This window comes from Gopherus flavomarginatus, chromosome 6 (assembly GCF_025201925.1).
Source record: "Gopherus flavomarginatus isolate rGopFla2 chromosome 6, rGopFla2.mat.asm, whole genome shotgun sequence".
NCBI classification, from domain to species: Eukaryota; Metazoa; Chordata; order Testudines; family Testudinidae; genus Gopherus; species Gopherus flavomarginatus.
In genome coordinates this window covers 97,112,825-97,132,777 of record NC_066622.1, presented here as the reverse complement: position 1 = coordinate 97,132,777, position 19,953 = coordinate 97,112,825, and the positions used below count along the sequence as shown (strand labels likewise).

At 46.0% G+C, this 19,953-nt stretch overlaps 2 protein-coding genes across 2 annotated transcripts in view; one reads left to right on the top strand and one right to left on the bottom strand.

The window, feature by feature from the left end:
• CDH23 (cadherin related 23) overlaps positions 1–19,953 on the top strand; it is a 561,993-nt gene that overhangs the window by 447,114 nt on the left and 94,926 nt on the right. The window contains exons 35-36 of the mRNA XM_050959265.1: positions 331–459; positions 2,445–2,672. Of these exons, the coding sequence (XP_050815222.1) occupies positions 331–459; positions 2,445–2,672 (357 nt within the window). The remainder of the gene's footprint in view (positions 1–330; positions 460–2,444; positions 2,673–19,953) is intronic.
• Positions 9,407–19,953, bottom strand: part of VSIR (V-set immunoregulatory receptor) — a 42,729-nt gene continuing 32,182 nt past the window's right edge. Inside the window, exons 6-7 of the mRNA XM_050959666.1 lie at positions 15,577–15,764; positions 9,407–14,042 (exon numbers count right to left, since the gene is read on the bottom strand). Of these exons, the coding sequence (XP_050815623.1) occupies positions 14,005–14,042; positions 15,577–15,764 (226 nt within the window). The 3' untranslated portion in view covers positions 9,407–14,004. The remainder of the gene's footprint in view (positions 14,043–15,576; positions 15,765–19,953) is intronic.

Here is a 19,953-nt window from a genome sequence, read left to right as displayed (position 1 = left end):
GGGGGGGAAATGGTGTTTCAGTGCTTTTTTTTTTTTAATGCTACACAGAGACAGCTGCAAAGGTTTGGTGCAATGGAAGAAAAGTTCTTAAAATCATATAATTTTAAAAATTCAGTTTCTTTTTAATTGGTTACGCTGTTTTTATTGCTCTTAGATTTTGTTAAAACTTTTTCTTTTAATGGAAAACTTAAATTTTGGATCTGACCTATTGGGCAGTGCCTATTTATGGAATATCTTTTGGTTTTGTGGCACTATAGGTGTCTTTTTTTTCAACGAGATTTGACCAAAAAACAGCTTCTGCCCAGATGTAACCATTATGCTTCACTGCAGATCCAGGCATCTGACAGCGGAGTCCCACCTCGGAGAAAAGAGCACACACTCAGAGTTAATATCCTGGATGTCAACGATAACCCACCAATCATTGGGAATCCCTTTGGATACAATGTTAGTGTTAATGAGGTAAGCAGTTCTGCTGCCTTACATAACAGAGTCTCCGTTTTCCTGCCAAATGAAACATGCCTGCACACAGGACCTGCTGTATGGTGATTTCCTGGGAATTCAGCCTAGGGGCTGTAAAGCCAGTGGATCGTCTCACTGTGGAATATTGTTAGTATCAGTAGGACTCCTCAGTAGTATAGGGCCAGCTGTATGGCTCTGCTATCTCTCTTGCAGTCCTCACCATAGGTACGTATCAGAGGAGGCATGGCCCAAGCACAATGCACTCTTCTTGTTCTTGGCTAATGGACAGCTCCACAGGGAGCCGTTGGGGCAGCATAAATTATAGAGCAGTCTCTGGGGTGGCTCTAACTTACCACAGGGGCTTGTCCAGTCCCATGCCACCTATAGGAGCCAGGAGGCAAAAGGTGGCCCACAGCCCTCTTCACCTCTCTCAGGTGTCATTCTGAGCTTGGCCCTAGCCTGGAATCGGACTCTCAGACTCTTGTCCCGGTGTATGCTGAAATCCGTGCTGATCTGCCAAGAGGGACCATATTTTCAAACAATTTCCTCCAGAAAATAGCACACCAATTCCTGATTCCTCTGAACAAGAGACGTGGACAACTTCATTTGGAACGAAATTCTTTGGAAGATGTTTTGAACCCATTGTTCTGCTCATTAAGTGGCATCATACAACTGCCAGGAAAAACTGGATGACCTAATGGGCTGATGAAACTTCCAGAAAATCACATGTAATTAAAGAGAATTGCCGCCTCCCCAGAATATGAATTGCTATTGGGAAACAGTCTCTGAAAGTTTGGTAATTTAAGCAATAAAACACCACCAAGCAGGAAAAAGGAAACTTGTTTCCTGAACTGGGGTATCCTAATGTGATTATGAAAAATAACATACAAATAATGTGTGTGTAGCCTGTGACACCTTGTTATTTCTGCATGGTGTATATGATTTATAGCTTTGAATTAAACGTAATAGTTTATCCGAACACTCTTCTCTATTGAATTTGTATCTGAAATCATTTGTGCCACTGGCCCTGGGAAATCAGCTGCTTGGCTTTGCCTTTTGTTTGGCTTGAGCTACCCTAGAAGAGTTACCCCCTGCTGACAACAGGCTCAACATCTGTTCAGCTGCACCTAGCTTCAGGGCAGGCATGGGCCAGAGCAAAATGCATTCAGCACTATTCCAGCCAACTGAAGCCATTCTGTGTATTAGTGGGATGCGCGTGGGCAGGCCCCTGGGCACTGTCCTTACAGGCTGGTTTGTTTTGCAATGGCTCAAGTTATGAAATGACACCATGTGAAATTTCATTTTAAAAGTTATTTTTTAGTTAGAGTCGTACAAAGGTGAGGATTTGTAACAACGTACTAAGCCTTTCCCTGCCAGCTCAGTGGTTTAACGCTCAGCTGAACAGATAGTGGCAAAACGTGGTTTCCATCTGACAGCTCTTCAGGCCTGTGTGAAATGAGCTGGTAGTCGTGGTCTCTCTTCCTAAGATAATGGTGTCTACACTGGAAAAACCACAATCACGAGCGGCAGTAAAGTAATTATCACCTTACCTGGCATGCCTCCACAGCATTCCTGGATTGATCTGGTAACTGAACTAATATTTCAGCCCTAGAGATAATCCTTGCAAGTTTAGGGTGAAGCACATAGGCAGAGTGGTGTAGGGAGAACTGTACTTCACCTATTCATGCTCTATCTTCCCCAGAGAGCTTTGATCTCCAGGCCTGGTAGGTGCCATGTAAAAATATTGAGAACATTGTCCAATTTCCCTCAAGCCGACTCTCTGTCAAGTTTTCACCTAGCATAGAGTTGTACAGCTTAGGTACCTGGAGATTTATAATGAAAATGCTGGAGGAGCCTTCCCCCATTCACTGTGTTGTAGGGTACTGCTGAGAACTGTTTCACTGTGAACCTTTTTGTTCAGATGAGTCCATGCCAGAAGCTGACTTTTCTTTCTTTCCGTTCTCTTTCCACCCATGGATCTCCAGAATGTTGGTGGAGGCACCGCTGTGGCTCAGGTGCGAGCAACCGACAGGGACGTTGGGCTCAACAGCGTCCTTTCCTACTACATCACCCAGGGGAATGAAGATCTCATCTTCCGCATGGATCGAGTCACTGGGGAAATCGCCACCCGCCCGTCCCCTCCAGACCGTGAGCAGCAGAGGTTCTACGGGCTGGTTGTCACCGTGGAAGATGAGGGCAACCCATCCCTTTCAGTAAGTGCCGGTGGAGGGGCTCTTACGATTGTGTATGGAAATGCACTTGGAACTGATTGAGAAGTGCTGTTTGTTCACAAAATTACTCCTGAGATACTGTATGGGTAAGAGGGTGCATATCTGTATCCAGGGCTGAAAACAGGAGCTTATTTTGTGAATATTGATCCGTGTGGGTAAATACAAGTTTAAGTGTAAATAGTTCCTCCATCTCTAATAGCTAACTACCCCTAATAGCCCACAGCGCACCCAGTTCATGGTGGTTATTTTCATTTCCGTGATTTACACAGTCAATATACAGGGAATTAAAGCATCCAGTAAAGATTCACCTCACTAGTAGTGATATGCATATTAGAACTCAAGCCTGGAGGAAAATGAGGTCTCCCTCCTACGCAGTCCTGAGTCACAACAGCCTTTCGCTTCCTGTATGTATGTGTGACTATTAGAGAAGGGGTGGAGTGTGTGTGGGGGGGGGGAGTGAGTTGACATTAGTATTCAAGCTCAGGATCTGCCAAGTGAGCCATCTGACTCAGCGACCCCAAAAGCCCTCTGGGTGTCCTTTCTGGAGAAGCACAGTGATGAACCTCTTGACAAAGGTACATGCTTTCTGCACTATATTTGCAATGGGGAGTTTCAGCTCAGCTCATCTCAGGCAGAGCAGCAGTTCTCTGTGCGTGTCCAAGGTCTTCATGTACGTTACTCCTCATGTGGAGCTTTCAAAACCAAATCTACTGAGTACTGTCAGCACACAGCTGCAGCGTCATCATTCAGTCTCCCAGCATGCCCTGGTGTCGCTGCTTTTTACCTTTTATAAATCTGTTCTGGCATGGTTCCAGAATAAGCCTTGAATTGTTTACCTCCTCCTTGTGAGTACTAAAAATATAAGCGAAGTCCCCAGTGTGCCGGCCACTACAGGGGTCATCCTGCTCCAAAAGCACTCTTTGTGCCCTGTCAGACATGCAGGGCTCCATCTACCCAGAGCTGTTTGTCTTGCTTGTCTCCACTGTGCAGAACCACTAGGGACAGGAGTGGGCATTGGACTGTCTTAAAAAACATATAGTTTGTCTGCCTCACAGACTGCAACACATAACTCAGAATCAGTAACCCAGCAGCTGACAGCCATGGTCTATTAGCAGAACTATCCTGATGCCATTTTGTTCATCAGTCTCATTTCTGCCTGGTAGTAGGAAGCAAGTTTCCAAGTCTGGAGGCCACCATACGCCGTGAGAATGGAACAACAGCAGTTTGCAGCTGCTGGCCCATTTTTACAGCAACGTGAGAATCAACAGCAGAAGAGAGTTAAGAACTGTGTTATTTTATTTATTTCAGTTTAGACATACAGGGTATTTCCCTACCTCCAGGTGCTTGTACAGTGGTTAAAATGCACGCAGAATAATAATCATCCTGATGCAAATGAATATACTTTAGGTTACCCAAGCTACCATAACTCCTACCCAGGAGGCACTCTCTAAAGGATTAACACACACCAGCTGTGGTTATTCTACATGCCAAGTCATATTTTTACATTCCGGTGTCCAGATTGTTGCAGAATGTTTGCGTGTCATTCTCATACCTGTCCATTTCCAGCACATACATAAGAGGACTCACTGGTGGCTTGTAAGAAAAACTAATTCCATTTGTTTATAGCAAAAGAGAGGCCGCCAGGTTGTGGGAATCAAGAAAATATACTACCAGTGACAAATCTGAAATCCCAAATCCACTTTTACCATTTGCAGCTCCTGAGCTTTTGAGTGGTGCATGCCAAGTTGTATATTTGTATGCGCGTGTGTATCTGATACTTCCCCCTTGTGGAAGAAATGTTAGATGAGCCCAGGTTGTTAGACCACAATATCAAACGGACATAGTAAGACACATTGATAAACCAATATTTGTCAATGGGAAATAAAAATATTATTTTGCTATAAATATTTTCACTTTCCTTCCTTCCCTGGACCTGATCCTTAAGAGTGGGCTCTGTCACATGGTGTCTCTTCCTCTGGCTGACCACTCTGGTTTTTAGATGTTTATACTGAAGTCCTTCACTTAGACGTTTTTAGTAAACAAGTATTCTTCAGGATCACACCTTCAAACCCACAGAGAAAAACCGACTTGCTTCTTTCTTTCTGTGGCCCCATCTCCTGCTCTCTCACATCATCTTTGGCAGGTATTTGTGAAACTCTTGGAGGTGCAGAAGCCTGTTCTACTTTTGGAGGAAATGTTGCAACAAGCGTGAACATTGTGAGTTTGCAACAACACTTGCACGGTGACTTGCATTTACACCAGCTGTCGATCCCAGGCATTTGACAAGTCTGTCTGTCTATCAAACCCATTATCAGAATATCTGAGTCACTAATGAGGGTTGTATCGAGTAGTTGCAATGTCTGGAAGAAGGTTGTTAGCTTAAGTTCAGCTGAATATGCACTTTCTTCACAAAGGGGACAGGATGCCAAAAGCACTGGATGCCAAAGCACAGTGACTATGTTGAGCCCTGTGGGATAGATGCTTCAGGAGTCCCAGAATGCACTGGTGCAAGCATTTATAATGAGGAATGCTGTGCATGGAGGTAACAAAACAGTTCTGGCAGAAACAGTGTTGCTATGGGGATGTGCTAAGGACAAGTGAGACAACAAATTATTTCACACGGTAAGGGCTTCCCAGGACACACCCCAGGAGAATAGTGGCAGCAGCCATCCCTCTCTTTGTTTAGCATTGGATGATGATTTTGACCAGTGACCCTAGGGCATGGGACAGCAGTGACCTTAATTTAACCTCTCTGAAAGCATTAAAAAATAGAAATAAAAAGTTCTTGTGAGGCTGAGGATCTGCCTGCTTGAGTTTTCATTCTCTGCCCAACCCCTATACCAGAGGTGGGGAAACTACGGCCCACGGGCCACATCCAGCCCACAGGACTTCCTGCCCAGCCCTTGAGCTCCCAGCCAAGGAGGCTAGCCCCCAGCCCGTCCCTTGCTGTCCCCCATCCCCTGCAGCCTCAGCTTGCCACACCGCCAGCGCTCTGGCCGGCCGCTCCTGCCAGGCAGTGGGGCTGCAAGCTCCTGCTGCTCTGAGCAGCATGGTAAGAGGGTAGGGAGCAGGGGGGTTGGATAAGGGGCAGAGGGACAGGGAACGGAGGGGTTGGATAGGTGTGGGTGTCCTGGGGGGGAGTCTGTCAGGGGGTGGGGGTGTGGATAGGTGTTGGGACAGTCAGGGGACAGGGAGTGGGGGGGTTTGGATAGGTGTGGGTGTCCTGCGGGGGAGTCTGTCAGGGGGTGGGGGTGTGGATAGGGGTCGGGGCAGTCAGGGGACAGGGAGTGGGGGGGTTGGGTAGGAGGTGGGGTCCTGGGGAGTGGTTGGGGTGGGGTATAGATAGGGGTCAGGACAGTCAGGGGACAAGGAGTAGGGGGTGGTTGGATAGGCATGGGAGTCCCGGGGGGCCTGTCAGGGGGCAGAGGTGTGGATCGGGGTTGGGGCAGTCAGGGGACAGGGAACGGGGGGTGGATTCCCTGGGGCGGTTAGGGGTAGGGGGTCCTGGGAGGAGCCAGTCAGAGGACAAGGAATGGGGGGGTGGGGTTGGATGGGGCAGGGATTCTGAGGGGGGCAGTCTGGGGGCAGGAATTGGGAGGGGACGGATGCGGGTGGGGGCAGGCTGTTTAGGGAGGCACAGCCTTCCCTACCTGGCCCTCTATACAGTTTCACAACCCCGATGTGGCCCTCGGGCCAAAAAGTTTGCCCACCCCTGCCCTACACCCTTTCCTAGTCAAGTCAGAGATAAAATAGTGAGTGGAGCTGTACTACTTTCACTTTTCATTTCGGTAGCTTCAATTTCAGAAGCCAACTTGCAGTAAGTCTCCAGTAAATCTGGTTTAGAATCTTGGCTTGGAACACAGTAAACATGTTCAGGCAACAAAGTAAAGTATCTTGTGGCTCCGAGTTAGATGATTTATGTGTAGATGGTCGGGGGGTTGGACTAAAACTGAGTCTGAGCCCAGGTTTACAATGCAATGTAGACATACCTGTAGAGGCCTAGGACTGGGATAGTAAACATCGCTGCAAGACATAGTGGATAGCTAGAGCTGTTGCAGGTAACCAATTTTTCCCCTTCTTTATTTCTCATTTGCCCCCTTTCTATTTGCAAGTACATTGTTTGTTCCCATGGGGATGGTGGTCTGTGTAAGCAGCTCCCTGCTGCCCCTCTCTGGGTGGATTTTCCTTACAATCACAGAGTGCAGATCTCAGTGAGTCAAACTTCTATCCTATTCCATGCTTCCACTTCCTAAAATTGCCTAGTAACAACTTAGTTTTGTAAAATTGCCCTGAAAGCAACCTTTGATATCAAATCACATCTAGTGCTTTAGCGCTAGTATTAATAACTTAATGTCTGCGTTCATGTTCTCGAAAATCTGCTTGCTCCTTTTATTTGTGTGGAGAAGCAGCCTGTGTTTGTTTGCACAGATTTCCCAGCTCATTGCTTATGCTGCTAATGGGCTGAAAGTAGAATGTGTGCAAGCAATGGTTAAAGTGTACGTGTGCATTTCTTTATGCCGTATCTCCTGATTCGCTCCATCTGCGTGTGCAGCTCAGCCACTGTTGGCAGAGTTCTTTACAGAAAGTTTGTTTTTTGCACTTGTATATCTTCAGAAGTGCAGTAGATGCTAATTTTCTGTGGTGTCTTTCTTACTCAGAGTGGAGTGGGGAGGGAAGTAGGAATCTGGAGGGGGAAGCAGGCGGAATGGGGATTAGGAGGAATCAACAAGGCCAAAGGGGTTGGGGCAAAGGATGCAGGAATCCAGAGGGGACTAGAGAGAGTTAGGGGATAGTTGGGGCTGGTGGAAGCAGGAACCTGGTATGGGGGAAGTGGAGCTGAGGGCAGAGGAGAAAGCAGGGACTCAGAGAGGGGGAAGTAGGTGGATGGGGAACGAAGGTGATGGTGGAGGTGTAGGGCAGTGGTGGTGATGAGGGAGCAGGAACCAGGGGATGGGGAGTGGGTGGGTTGGTGGACATGGAATCAGGGACCTGGAGTTGGGGCAGAGGAAAACAGAGACTGGGGGGAGCAGGGACCCACAGCAGGAGAAAGTGGAGCTGGGAAAGAGGGAATTGCAGAGGGGAAAGGGAAACCGATACCATGCCATAGAAGGGAGTAGGGGTAATACCAAGCCCTGCCATGGGAGGGTTAGGGAGACATGCGGGACAACAGGGAAGCTCTTTCTTTGATGTCATTTCCCACATTGGAAAAGTAAGGTGTTAGTATCTATGCTCCATTGCCACTCAGATGGAGGGGCACAGTGCTGGTGCCATCTTAATGCAATGCCCTTTGCTAGAAGTACAGGGTCCCTGTGCCCTAGCAACAGTCGTGGGAAGGGCTCATAGCTGTTGCCACTTTCATTAGTCTCCCTTACTGCTAAAATGGGCTGTGTCCTTGCCAGTCACAGGAAGAGCACATTGCTGTTGCCATTGTGCTGAAGTCTTCCTTAGTGGAGCACTGAGATATTGTAGAGCCAGCCTTAGGGGGGAAGGGCGCTCTGGACAAACTTGTATTTTGGTGCCCTTTCTTTGAGTTTGAGAACAGCAACATGGGGTGCAGGGCACAAGGACCAGCCCCTGGCTCCAGAACCTGGTCAGGCTCCACAGGGAGGAGTTTTTGAGCCTTGGGGCTCCCCCGATCATACGCCCCCTGACCACCTAGCAGGAGGAGAGTGGGTATGCAGCCACCACCCATGCCCATGGGAAGGGGGGATCCAGGGGCTGGCCCACTTGCTCTGCAGGTATGAACCATGCTGCCTGTGACTCCCTGACAGGCTGGCAGTTCCAGGTAGCATCACTTGCCCCCTTCCCAGCTGGCCAGGGGCTCCAGCCCTGGGCTCACCTGCACTCACCCCGCCTCTGGCAGCCCAGGCCTGCCGGCTTGTGGCATTTGGATGGCATCCCCCTGACCACAGCACCCTGGGCGGTTGCCCACCCATAAGGTCAGTCCTGAGGCCATGTCCCTGTGCAACAGAGAGAAGGGGATACTGTCGGTGCCATCTTTCTGAAGTCTCCACTCCTTGTCTGAGTGATTACAGAAAGGAAAATGGCTGGAGACCAGTCAGGGCTACAAAGAAGACATAGCAGGCTGAAAACAGGAAAACCACAATGCAAAAACATGTTCAAAGACAAAAGAGGAAACAGAATAAAGGAAGCATGGCAGCACTTCTCTTCCGCCCTCCTCCTTACACACTTAGCATGATTGGTGCAGAATCAGGGCAGTGGATTTTTAAGTTAAGATAGATGTCAGGTGTGGTGCGGTGTGGAAAGGGGCGGTTCCATTAAGAGGAGATTATTCCACTTAGTCTGCTGTCCTAGTTGTAACATGGTTTGTAGCACCCCAACACAGTTTTCCATCAGGCTACAAGTGTGTGACAGAACCCCATACAGAACAGGGGGGACAATCTTGTACAGTTTTGGCTAAAGACTTGTCATTTCTGGAATAAGATGATAAAGAAAAACTATTCCAGCAAAAGAACTTTGGTTTTGCCATGCAGGCCACTGTACCCTGGCAACTTGGAGCTTGTCTCTTCCTGGTTCCCACTCCATTCTTCCTTCTGCTTGCCCAGCTCACATAGCATCATCACAGCGCTGTTATTAACCTCGCCGTCCTCTTCGTAGCCCCTGATATTTGATGTCATTGGCCCCTCCTTCCCTGCAGCTGGCTAGATTTTGAGCTATTGTTTGTGAATCCCTTTCTGTTACATAAGAGAACAATATTTCCAATAAAACTTTATTGTATCATCAATCAGTATTTTTATAAACAAATGCATACACATCTGGAGAACATTTCACAGCAATCAGAATGTACAAATAGCCCGAAGCAGTTGATTATCCCCTATACCGTCCTCTTAGTTTTACTCCCTTCATTCCCCTTCAATCTCAGAACATGCCACCCTGCTGTCAGTGGGCTCAGGAGACAGACAATGTGAGCATTTTATGCTGGCCATGAAGAGAAGGTGGTTGAGTTTTTTTTTTTAAATAAAGAATAACATTAAAATTAAAAAGCAGTATCGAGAGCCACTATTCCAGATCTGACACACAGTTCTTTAGTCATGCATTCTTCCCGTCAGGCTCATGTCTTCCTTTTGAAGGCAGAGACATTATCATGCCTTTGCATGCGTCCCACATGCTCTGCTCTTCTAGTCTCTTGTTCTGGAATAAGTAGCAGAACCGCAGGGAAGGTGGGAATTGGCCCTCTCAATCCCATCCTGAGCTCTTTATTAAATGGAGCATGAAGTCACATCACAGAAACAGGGCTAGCTTGTGTGGCCATATGAACCAAAGGGACTTATGCCCCCAGAGAGTTTTTACCTGATTTTTATTTTTGATGGCGAGGAGGCGAGTTGGGAATTTAGATAGCTAGTGAAATCTTTTGAACTGAAATTTGAGTGGGAGCAAGTCAGTGGGTGGGAGCACACAGCTGGGTACCTTCTGCAACCCAGGAGGTTATTTTGTAACTTTTGGGACGAGTGGCAGCTGGTTTGTGCAAGGCGTCCATACTCCCATGGCTTCTCATTTGCTTCCTTTTTAAATCTCTAGCCATGCAAGGTCTTGTTTCTCAGAATTATCCAGTGCACTGCTCAGCAGGGAAGCAGTTAACAGCTGACACAGGAATGGACCCATTAAGCAAATAGATCTCCAGATCAGATACGTATACACTTGTCATGCTGATGTCCCCATGCTGTGGGATCCACAAGACTGGTGATGATCATGCAGAGAATTTTGCTAATCAGTAGAAGATTTCAGCTTTCACACAGATTTTCAGGTTTCCTCAATGGACATCTTTACATGGGGTACAGTACCGCTAAAGGAATTAGCAGATTTTGCCCCTAGCCATGTACCATCAAGTAGCACCCTGTTAACAAAGAGAAGGACTGCGGACGTTCTGAAAGGCTGCAGCTTCTCAGATAGGCACAGAGAGACAATGTGGTTCAGGAGCATCTTTTTGCTGTGGTGTACCATGATGTCCTAGTAACAGGCTTTATAGTTACAGTCTATTTAAATGATCTGAGATTTTTTTCTGAAATTAATCAAACCCTTAAGTAGTATTTTCTGCCGCAAGATATTATCCTGTTATCTGTTTGGAGTGTTGAAGAGACGTTTTGCTCATCCCAGGTTGTTCTGATTACTGCTGGGCTGTGATGGCTGCATAGATAGGGTAGTCAGCTATACCCGGGTTGTAGTCAGGGTCATCTCATGATGCTTTTCTAACATAAGGTGAGAGAAAACACAACTGGCACAATAGCTGGATTCCTAATGGCCTGGAGCCAGCCCACACACCATGACAACCAATGAGTCACAATAATGACACAATCATCACAACAAGTAGCTTTCAGGCCTAAACTTTTCCAGACTTGTCAGTAGGCTGGAAATCTACCCAGGAGCATATTCTCTTCTCTACATGACTTTTTGGATTTTTATTTTTTTATTTTTAATGTCTGCTGGTAAGCCATGGCTGTGCGACTCTAACATGGGAGTCATTTGGGCATGACATCAGATACTGTAGGAGTCATGTTGCTGATTTTCGAATCATTTCAGGAATACTATTTGTATTCTGTATTTTGGTGGTGGTTTGTGTAAGTTATGTATTATGATCATACTGAAACTCTGTTTTCCCTCTGGTCATCTTCACCCCAGCCTATAGATGGCATCTGAGGGTGTCAGGAAACAGACACTCCTAAGAAGTTTCCCTCCTATTACCTGCTTCTCTGTGCTAGGTGGCAGAAAGGATAGGTTCTAGGTGCCAGGGAAGATAGGGTCTAGGTGGGAGATGGAGTCTCCCTGGCATTCCTCTGGACTGGAGGACACTGAGGAAAGCTGCTCTTGGCAACAAAATGTAAAATATGCTTTTAAACAGATGGTTCCCACTCTACTTTTCAACTTTCCTCATAGTATTAGAGGTATAGGGGGAAGCTCAGTTCCAAGCTGCATGTCTTTTCTCCATGGTTTAAAGAAGTTTCTAAACTTTACAAAGAACCAGATGGGCCCCTTCTCACCTCCCATCAGCCTTTGCCATGGGCCTGTAGTGCATATCACAGATCCATCACCTGGAAAGGGTTCATTTAAAAAAAAATGTTACAGCTGGAGGAGGAGAGGTTGTTTTTTAAAGCATCAAAATCTTGATTATTTTTCATCAATGCCTATGATTTTTTTTAAGTACAAAAATGAAATATTCCGCTCGCAGGCTGAGACCCAAGCTGCCAGCTGGAGTGACTCTTAAATACAGATGGATGGGTTCTGAACCAGCTGAAAAACTAGCCTCAGAATGAAAGCATCAAAAGCTCTTCTTGGCTACATTAAAAAATATTGTTTGTGTGATTCCCACAGTAGGATAAGACGTTTTTCCATTCCCTTCTGCCCACCCCTCTCCCTTCACCTAGGATTTGTTCATGCTGAGGGGCTGCCTCAATCTACTGATGGTGACTCTTCGGTTGCTTAGTTCCAAACTGGCATAATTAAAGTGTGGTAGAATAACTGACATGCTCATCCCATCTGAGGGAATATGAGCGAGATGATGGGAGAGGATTGGTTCCCGGGTAGCGCTGACTGCCCCTTATCTATGCAGCCGTCAGGGCTTCATTCATGCTTGGCAATGTATATTCTTTCCATGACCAGTCTGTACCTTGCTTGAAACTCTCACAAAGCTGGGTCATTTACAGAAAGGTTATATATGTTATGGTTTCATTGAGACTCATGTATTCCTATTGTACATCTACACCAAACAGGGCAGGTGACCCTTGAACAAAAACTGTTTTTTTTTTCATAGTGTTCTCTCTCTCTCTCTCAAATCTCCTTAGCCTTTCCACATTGTACCTTTTTCAACCATGTAAAGGAACTCAGAGTAACAAATCTGAAAATCCATGAGATTTTGCATCATGACTGCAGATTTTAAAATCATTTTATGACCTGCCAATAGTCATCTGACCCGCTCCATGAGACCTTTGCTGAACACACATTACTTTAATTCAAGTTGGTTCTAATGGGCACACCTCTAACTGGAGTGTATTACTGAGCAGGGTGTGTTAGTTCTCCTGGCAATCCCATAGGAGACAATTCTGAGATACTAAATGCTTGCAGACTTTCTGAGGTGCTCTGCTTATGGATATTTGCTGTGGTCACTCAGATAGTCCCAGATGAACGTATCTGAGTGATGGCAGAAGATACTGTTTTCTCCCATGATTGCATGTGGATAAAGCATTTCAAAAGTTGTTCCCAAACAGGGGGCGTGGATTCTCTAACATGGCTATGAAAACAGAGGAACATAACACAGATTAAACTATGCTAATAAATTAAAACACTGGTGTGCCTGGTGTCTCTCTGACTCAGACTCAGACTCTCTGTGAGATGTTTGCCACATTTCTAACAGAGATGGGCTCAGACTGGAAAACCAGATTCCAACCCATTTGGACTTCAGGCAAGTTGGAATTTGAATCTAGGTCCAAATTGCACAGCTCAGGTCCATCTCTACAATAGGACTGAATCAGAGCAGTGATTCCCCACACTCTCATGGATTTTTGAGAAGTCTGGATCTCGATTTGAATCCAGAGCCAAACTCCATGACTTACGCCAGACTTATATTTCTGACTGACTTCTTAGTCTTTAGATATTGTAGCTGGCAGCTGATATCATTTTTCTTACAAATCTTCCCGTCATACATCTTTTCATAAAGGGACACAAGTTATAAACACACCATACAGTTTCTATGCAATGATCTCAAACAGTGCAGGCAACAAAATAATATATATATACACACATACATCTCTAAGAAAATAGGTAGCAAAAATCTAAACCCATTGAAGAGGAACTTGTTTTCCTCTTCACAAATTTCACTGGGGCAGGGCATATGGAATGTGGAGAGTGGTTTTCTCACTCCAGTTCAGTTTGTAAGGCTTCTTTTTTTGTTCAGCCTCTCCCTCCAGTTTAATAAGTCGTCATCTTATGCCTGCTCTAGGTGCCAGTGTTGTAAATAAGCATGGTGTGGGGAACTGCACACCAGCAATGAGTTTAGCAATGTATTTGGTAATTAAATTGTAAGCTCCCTTGTGCAGTAAAGAAAAACCAGCAAGAGTTTCAACAGTTGTGGTGATCTTTTTTCTTTCTTTCTTGTTTTTTTTTCTTGAGAAACTTTCTAAGGAAGATGAGCGCAGCAATGAATTTGAGGTGCCAGGGGAAGCATTGAATGCTAGAGAAAGTATCCGTCATTTTTTCCACTCAGAAGTGGCCTTGCCTGTAAAGCCTTTGCTTCAGCAATAGCCAAAGCTGCTTCCGTATTGCTGACAACAAATTCAGTGAAAGTTGTTCTTCTTCAGTAATTTTATACTTTCATGGAACTTGGAGAATCAGGAACAGGCTCTGAAAAGGAGAGACAAATCTGTTAATTTTTGGACATTATTTCTGGATGTAGAGCTCACTGGGCACCTCTGTAGCTGTGGTTTTATGTCCTTAACAGAAAATTCTTCCCCGCTATAGACAAGTCTCTAGAAGATCCGAGCTGCTGGAGGTATACATTGCCGTTTGCAGGCACCTTAAGCAGAATGATTCAGCCAAATGCCACCAGGTGCAAAGGTGGCAGGGAAAGGGAACTAAGGGCCTGACTCAAAGCACATTGTTGGAGTTAATGGAAAGACTTCCATTGACTTCACTGGGCTTTGGATCCGTCCCTACTGTTCTGTAGCTCACAATTTTAAATCTCCTGGAGGCAACATTTCTTAGGGCAACTGGCAGGATTTTTTTCTCTAGCTGGTATTGAGTTGTTAGCTTTCCCTACTTGTAACAGCATCTACTGTATTAGTAATAACTGGGAGTGAAATGTCAGGCCAGCTCTGGGAGATTAATATGAGGATACTCTAGGGGCAGGGATAATGGACTGACAATTGTGTCCACCAATTTAATATTGCTAGCCCACACCTGGAACTCGAGCACTACAGACTCACTGGATGGTGAGAACTCTCTGTATGAAAGAAAAATTCCTGTATGAAGGGCAAACCTCACCATTACCCCATGCTGCAGGACGAACAAAAAGAGCCAATTGTGCCACAGCTGTGTTTCTTTCCCCCAAAAGTTGAGATCATAGAATATTAGGGTTGGAGGGGACCTCAGGAGGTCATCTAGTCCATCCCCCTGCTCAAAACAGGGCCAATCCCCAGACAGATTTTTGCCCCAGATCCCTAAATGGCCCCCTCAGGGATTGAACTCACAACCCTGGGTTTAGCAGGCCAATGCACAAACCACTGAGCTATCCCTCCCCTCCTTTTTTCTTTTTCTTGTTCTTTTTCTTTTTCTTTCTCCCTTCCTTTCCTTACAGAAAGGACCCTCTTTCGTGGGGCAGTAACTTTGAGACCCCACCACCACCACCACACACACACACACACTCTTCCCCCTCCACCCCCCGCTGCAGAACACCGCAACGGGACAACTAACCCGAAGGGAAGTTCCCTGTCCACCCCCAGGCCAAAGATTTATTATTTTTGGTTTGTATCAGCAATTTCTCTTGAGACGCCAAATAACTATGAGTAAAGGTCAGTGGGCCAAATTCAGGTTTCATTGACATCAGCGTAAATCTGGAATAACTTCATTGGATTAAGTGGACTCACTCCATGTCTATGCTTGTGTAACTGAGACCAAAATTAGGCCGAGCAGGTATAAAATGAGACACTACAGCAGAGATGCAGTGTTTTTCCCTCTCCCCAAAGTCACAAGATGGTACATTTTGTGTTAAGTGAGAAGTTAGATTCAAACTGAATATTTAACAAGGGATCACTCCCCTCCCTTTCTGCCTCTTCTCCTTTCTCATGTCCTTCTTCAATGGCTGGCTGCCCGGTGCCTCTGTCATGACAGCTTTAGCTTGGGTTAACCAAGGAAATAGTTTTGTAAAATGGACACTTACCCAGTGTTGGGAAGAAACAATCCCCTGTGCCTGGAGGAGACAGCGGAGTGTTTGGTTCTGAGAGAAGGTGTCGGCCCGATTCTGACTGCTGGCGGCTGGCCATGTATGTCATCTGCGGCTTGGGCCTGGACTCTGTATTTGTGGATGGAACGGCCTCAAAGCCTGGGTTTTCAATGCCTTGAGCATTACTGCAGGAGAAAATACAGTGTCAGTCCTCGCTTTCCCTCTTTCTCTCTCACCTATGGAGAACTCCAGAATTATAGACTTTCTTCCATTCTAACAGTAGCATTTATTGTTCTTAGTATGGAAGTTCCTATGTATCTGACTTAAACATAAGCTGGTGGGTCTCTCTTGTGTTTTCCCTTTATCGTTTTTCTAGGGCTTGCTTCCTAGCACCTGTTTTTTCCCGTGTAATGCCACCATTGTTTTGTACAGCAAACAACTGTGATGTGATACAAGCACAGGCGTGGGATCTTGCTGGAGGAAAACCATGACTCTGAAGGAGGCAGAATCCCAATAAAAACATTATAATGAGAAGTGGTATAACCCTTGTCATGGGGTCATGGGGTCACTGGCACCTTTAAGAGGAGTCCGGGCCCAGGTTACCATGATAATCAAATTTAAAGGGAACTAGTCCATTTAGGAATTTAATTGAATAATGAGCACCTGGGCCTCATAAAAAATCAGGACGGGGTGGAGGGTAATAGGAGCCTATATAAGAAAAAGACCCCAAAATCAGGATATCTGGTCACCCTCCTGGCTGGAGAACATGACCAACCATTAGCCATTGTTGAGCCCACATTTTGGTATAGGTTGGCTTTGCTGGGGGAAGGTATGTCACAGGGTTGCTAGCCCCTTGTTTGCTGGCGCTCATAGAGAAAGAAACTCTCCTAACAGAGAGGATCTTCCAGAGATACAGGCCCTAAAGAGGAAGGCTGAGCATGTCCCTGAGACCAATGGGAAAGACTTTATTTCAAGTTGATTTGTATTTACTAAACTAGAACCCCAGCAAGAAAATTTTGTCTTGCCCCTTTTTGGACTGTGTGGAGTTGTGTCCTTGAGAGAAGGGAAACTGAGGCAGGGAGTGCCTGCAACGCCACACTAGTTAGTAGGCAGCGCTACAGTGTAGGTACATCCTGAGATACCCTACCCTGACTGGCTGGAATTGAAACTCTGTTTTATGTTTGTCATGGACCCAACACTGCTAACAGGTAAAGGAGATTTTTCTTTAGCTCAAGTTGTGGGAGCCTGAGTCTTTGGAGCACGAGGATATGAATTCTAATTCCACTGATAACGAAAAGTTCCAAATGATCATAGTATGCAGCATAATCACAGTCATGAAGCTCTAGTGGGCCCTAGATTAGGTATAATATATTTATAAGGGCTCTGATGCCTCTTTCTGGCAATATAAAATGCTAACACAAGCTACCTGAACACCATCAGCAACCAGGAAATGCAGCTGAGCAGTTCTTGCAATTACTGGTATTATAAATGAGGGCAGTTTATAAGACCTGAAAGAGAGGGGCAGGGCAGCCCCTACAAATACAGTGTAATAAAGCACTGAAATATGGGGAGAAATTTGTAAATAAATTAATTTTCTTTTGCAGACCAGGAAAGGAGGAAAATAGTAATTTTAACCCTCCCTTGCCATTACTGACCAAATGGAATGTCACATTTCATCAGGTCCAATTTGAATATCTTTTCATCACGCTTGTGATTGCTAAAAGTACCCCCACTATCAACCTCAACCCTAAGCTGCTTTTCAGTTCCTTCCACATGCGATGCTATCCCTTTGGAAGAAAGAAAGAAAGCATATAGCTCCCTAGGGTGTCTTGTGCTTTGATTAGCTGACTGAATTTCAGCACTTATTAGCAATCAAGACAGCTACAGAGGATTACAGGCCAAATAAGTGCAATACCAACAGACCCCATTGTCAGCGGGTGGGATCGAACCTGGGACTTTTGGAGCTTAGTGCATGAGCCCCTACCGCATGAGCAAAAAACCAACTGACTATTAGCCAAGGCTGTAGAGCAGACTCATTTTATATCTCTCTCTAAGTGCTCTGGTGTTACTAGATAGGACAGAACACCACGCCCAGGAGGTATGTGGGTTACATAAGTGTTAAATTTTCATTTAAATGTTTCCTCCGGACGTTTCCTCCACTATGTGTTGTTTATTTTAAGGCCAAAGTGGCCAGATGTCCTTTGAGGTTCCATCAGTATCAATAAACAAAACCAAGGTTAATTTGCATTCTTATTTCAGTTTCTGATTTATCCTGCCAGTTTCAGTTACTGTTGAAACAGTTCAATAGGGCAGGCAACATGTTTAGCCTTTTAGTCAAGGCCTGTCTGGCTAAGTTGATGAGACTTTTAAAATGAAAAAGTCGGAAATCTGGCACAGGGCCAGATGAAGGGTAGTTGGAGAGTTCTGCATGTAGGAGATTGGGGGTGGAGAATGCTGTCCCCAGACTACCAGAGTTCAAAATGAAAAGCCAGGAAGCAAGAATTAAAGTAAAAGGTAGAGTGGGTGGATACTGTATTTACTCCTCTTGCAGGTCAAGAATATAGTCTGGCTTAGTAACAGATCAAGAGGAAGACACAACTGATATCTATTGTCAACAATGCCTCTAATTAGTCACTGTGACCCCAGTTCCTTGTAATTCTTTCTTCCCACAGCTTAATGCAGTATTGCCAAACACAAGAGAGAAAAAATCTTGAGTCAGAGCACCCAAAACCATGATTTTTAAAAAAAAATCAAATAATATTTTATATTATTTTTTTTTAAATTTGTCTCTATTCCTCTGCCAGTGTGTGTGTTATTATTTCAGGGTTGAAAAGTCAACCTTTGATGAACACAAATGGACACCTATCCCCATTGCTCAGATGTATACTCCACTCACTCACTCCTCACCCCTAAGACAGGGGAACTGCTATCAAATTCCTATTGGTTATCCAGCAGCAATGCTTCCCTGACTCCTGCTGCTCCAGGACTTCTCCAGCTGGGACTCAGCAGCACCTGGCTGCTCTCCTCCCCTGCCTCTAGGTTTCTCCTCTGCCTGGATCCTAGCAGCACCACTTCCCTGCCTCCCATTGCCCCATGTCCCTCACTCTGCTATAAGGACATACCTGAAGGCAGGTCCCAGTGGTGGAGCAGATCCATGTCCCCTGTCCTGAGGCTCTTGCAGAGCTCTGCTCACATGCCCAGCCCTGAAATCTGCAGGACTTGGGGGGCTTCTCGGGTCACTGAAAGAGTTCCTCCTGCAGGTGCCAAAATCCTGTGACTCCAGATCGGTCCGCAAGACTTGGCAACATTGCCTTCCCCTGGCTGCTCGATGGGACTCCCTTTCCCCACCACTGCCCCCAGACTGAGGGAGCTGCGAGTCTATCCCCTCCATTCCCATGCCCATCACTATCCTCTGCACCTCCAGGGCCTCCCTCCTGCTTCTCGCATCCTCTTGCATCCCCTAAATCTGCTTCCTGCTGCCCCAGTGCCCTGCTCCTCCTCACTTTCCCCATTCACCTTTCACAGGGTCTCTTCCGCTCCTTATATTCCCTGTGTCCTGGCCAGCTCCCTTAACTACGGAGCGGTAGCAGTTTTGCCTGTGGGCATGGCTTAAGTTCAGTCTCACTGGAAGAAACAGTGGGAGGTGGAAGCCAATGTTATGAGCAGCAGCCTAGCTGCCACATGCAGATAGACTGTAGGGAAATGGTGGCCATCTTGCTGGCTTCAGCAATAGGAGACGGTGGTCATTTTGAGCAAGCAGTTGGCAGCCTTGGTTAAAAAGAAAAAACAACACCCAAAATCACCAGAGACGTGATGAAATTGTGAGAGTCAGCACTACTGCTAATGCTGTTCACATTCTGCGGCTCCCCCTCTGTCATCATTTTCCCCCTACCACTCCCATGGCTGTTCCTTTTCTCCCTTCCGTTTGGTCCAGCAGCCAAGCCACTGTACTGTGCTGGAGCCTGGAGGCCTCACACATGTCCTTGACATCTCCTTCTCTGTATATTTTATCTGACGCCAGTAGGAACAACAGGCATAGAATGGATACCTTGCAGCCTTAGCAGTGGGGATTTGGGAGCCTCCACGGTGCAGGGAGACTCCGACTCTCACATGACAGGGTTAAAAAAGAAGTAGGTAGTTTCCATTTGGGAAGAGGAAGTAGAAGTTTGTGACTGTGGGGCAGTTATCTAAATGTAGATTCTCCATCAGCCCTACCACTGTGCTAAGGAGGTAAGTACAGCCCAGAGTCTCTGGCAGTCTGCCAAGCTAGAGTTTAGGTCATTATCAGAGGAAGGAGAGGAAAAGCAGGCCACTTCCAGGGTCACAAGGAGGGAAGGGAGCATGAACAGGCTAGTGGAAAATGGAGACTTAAGA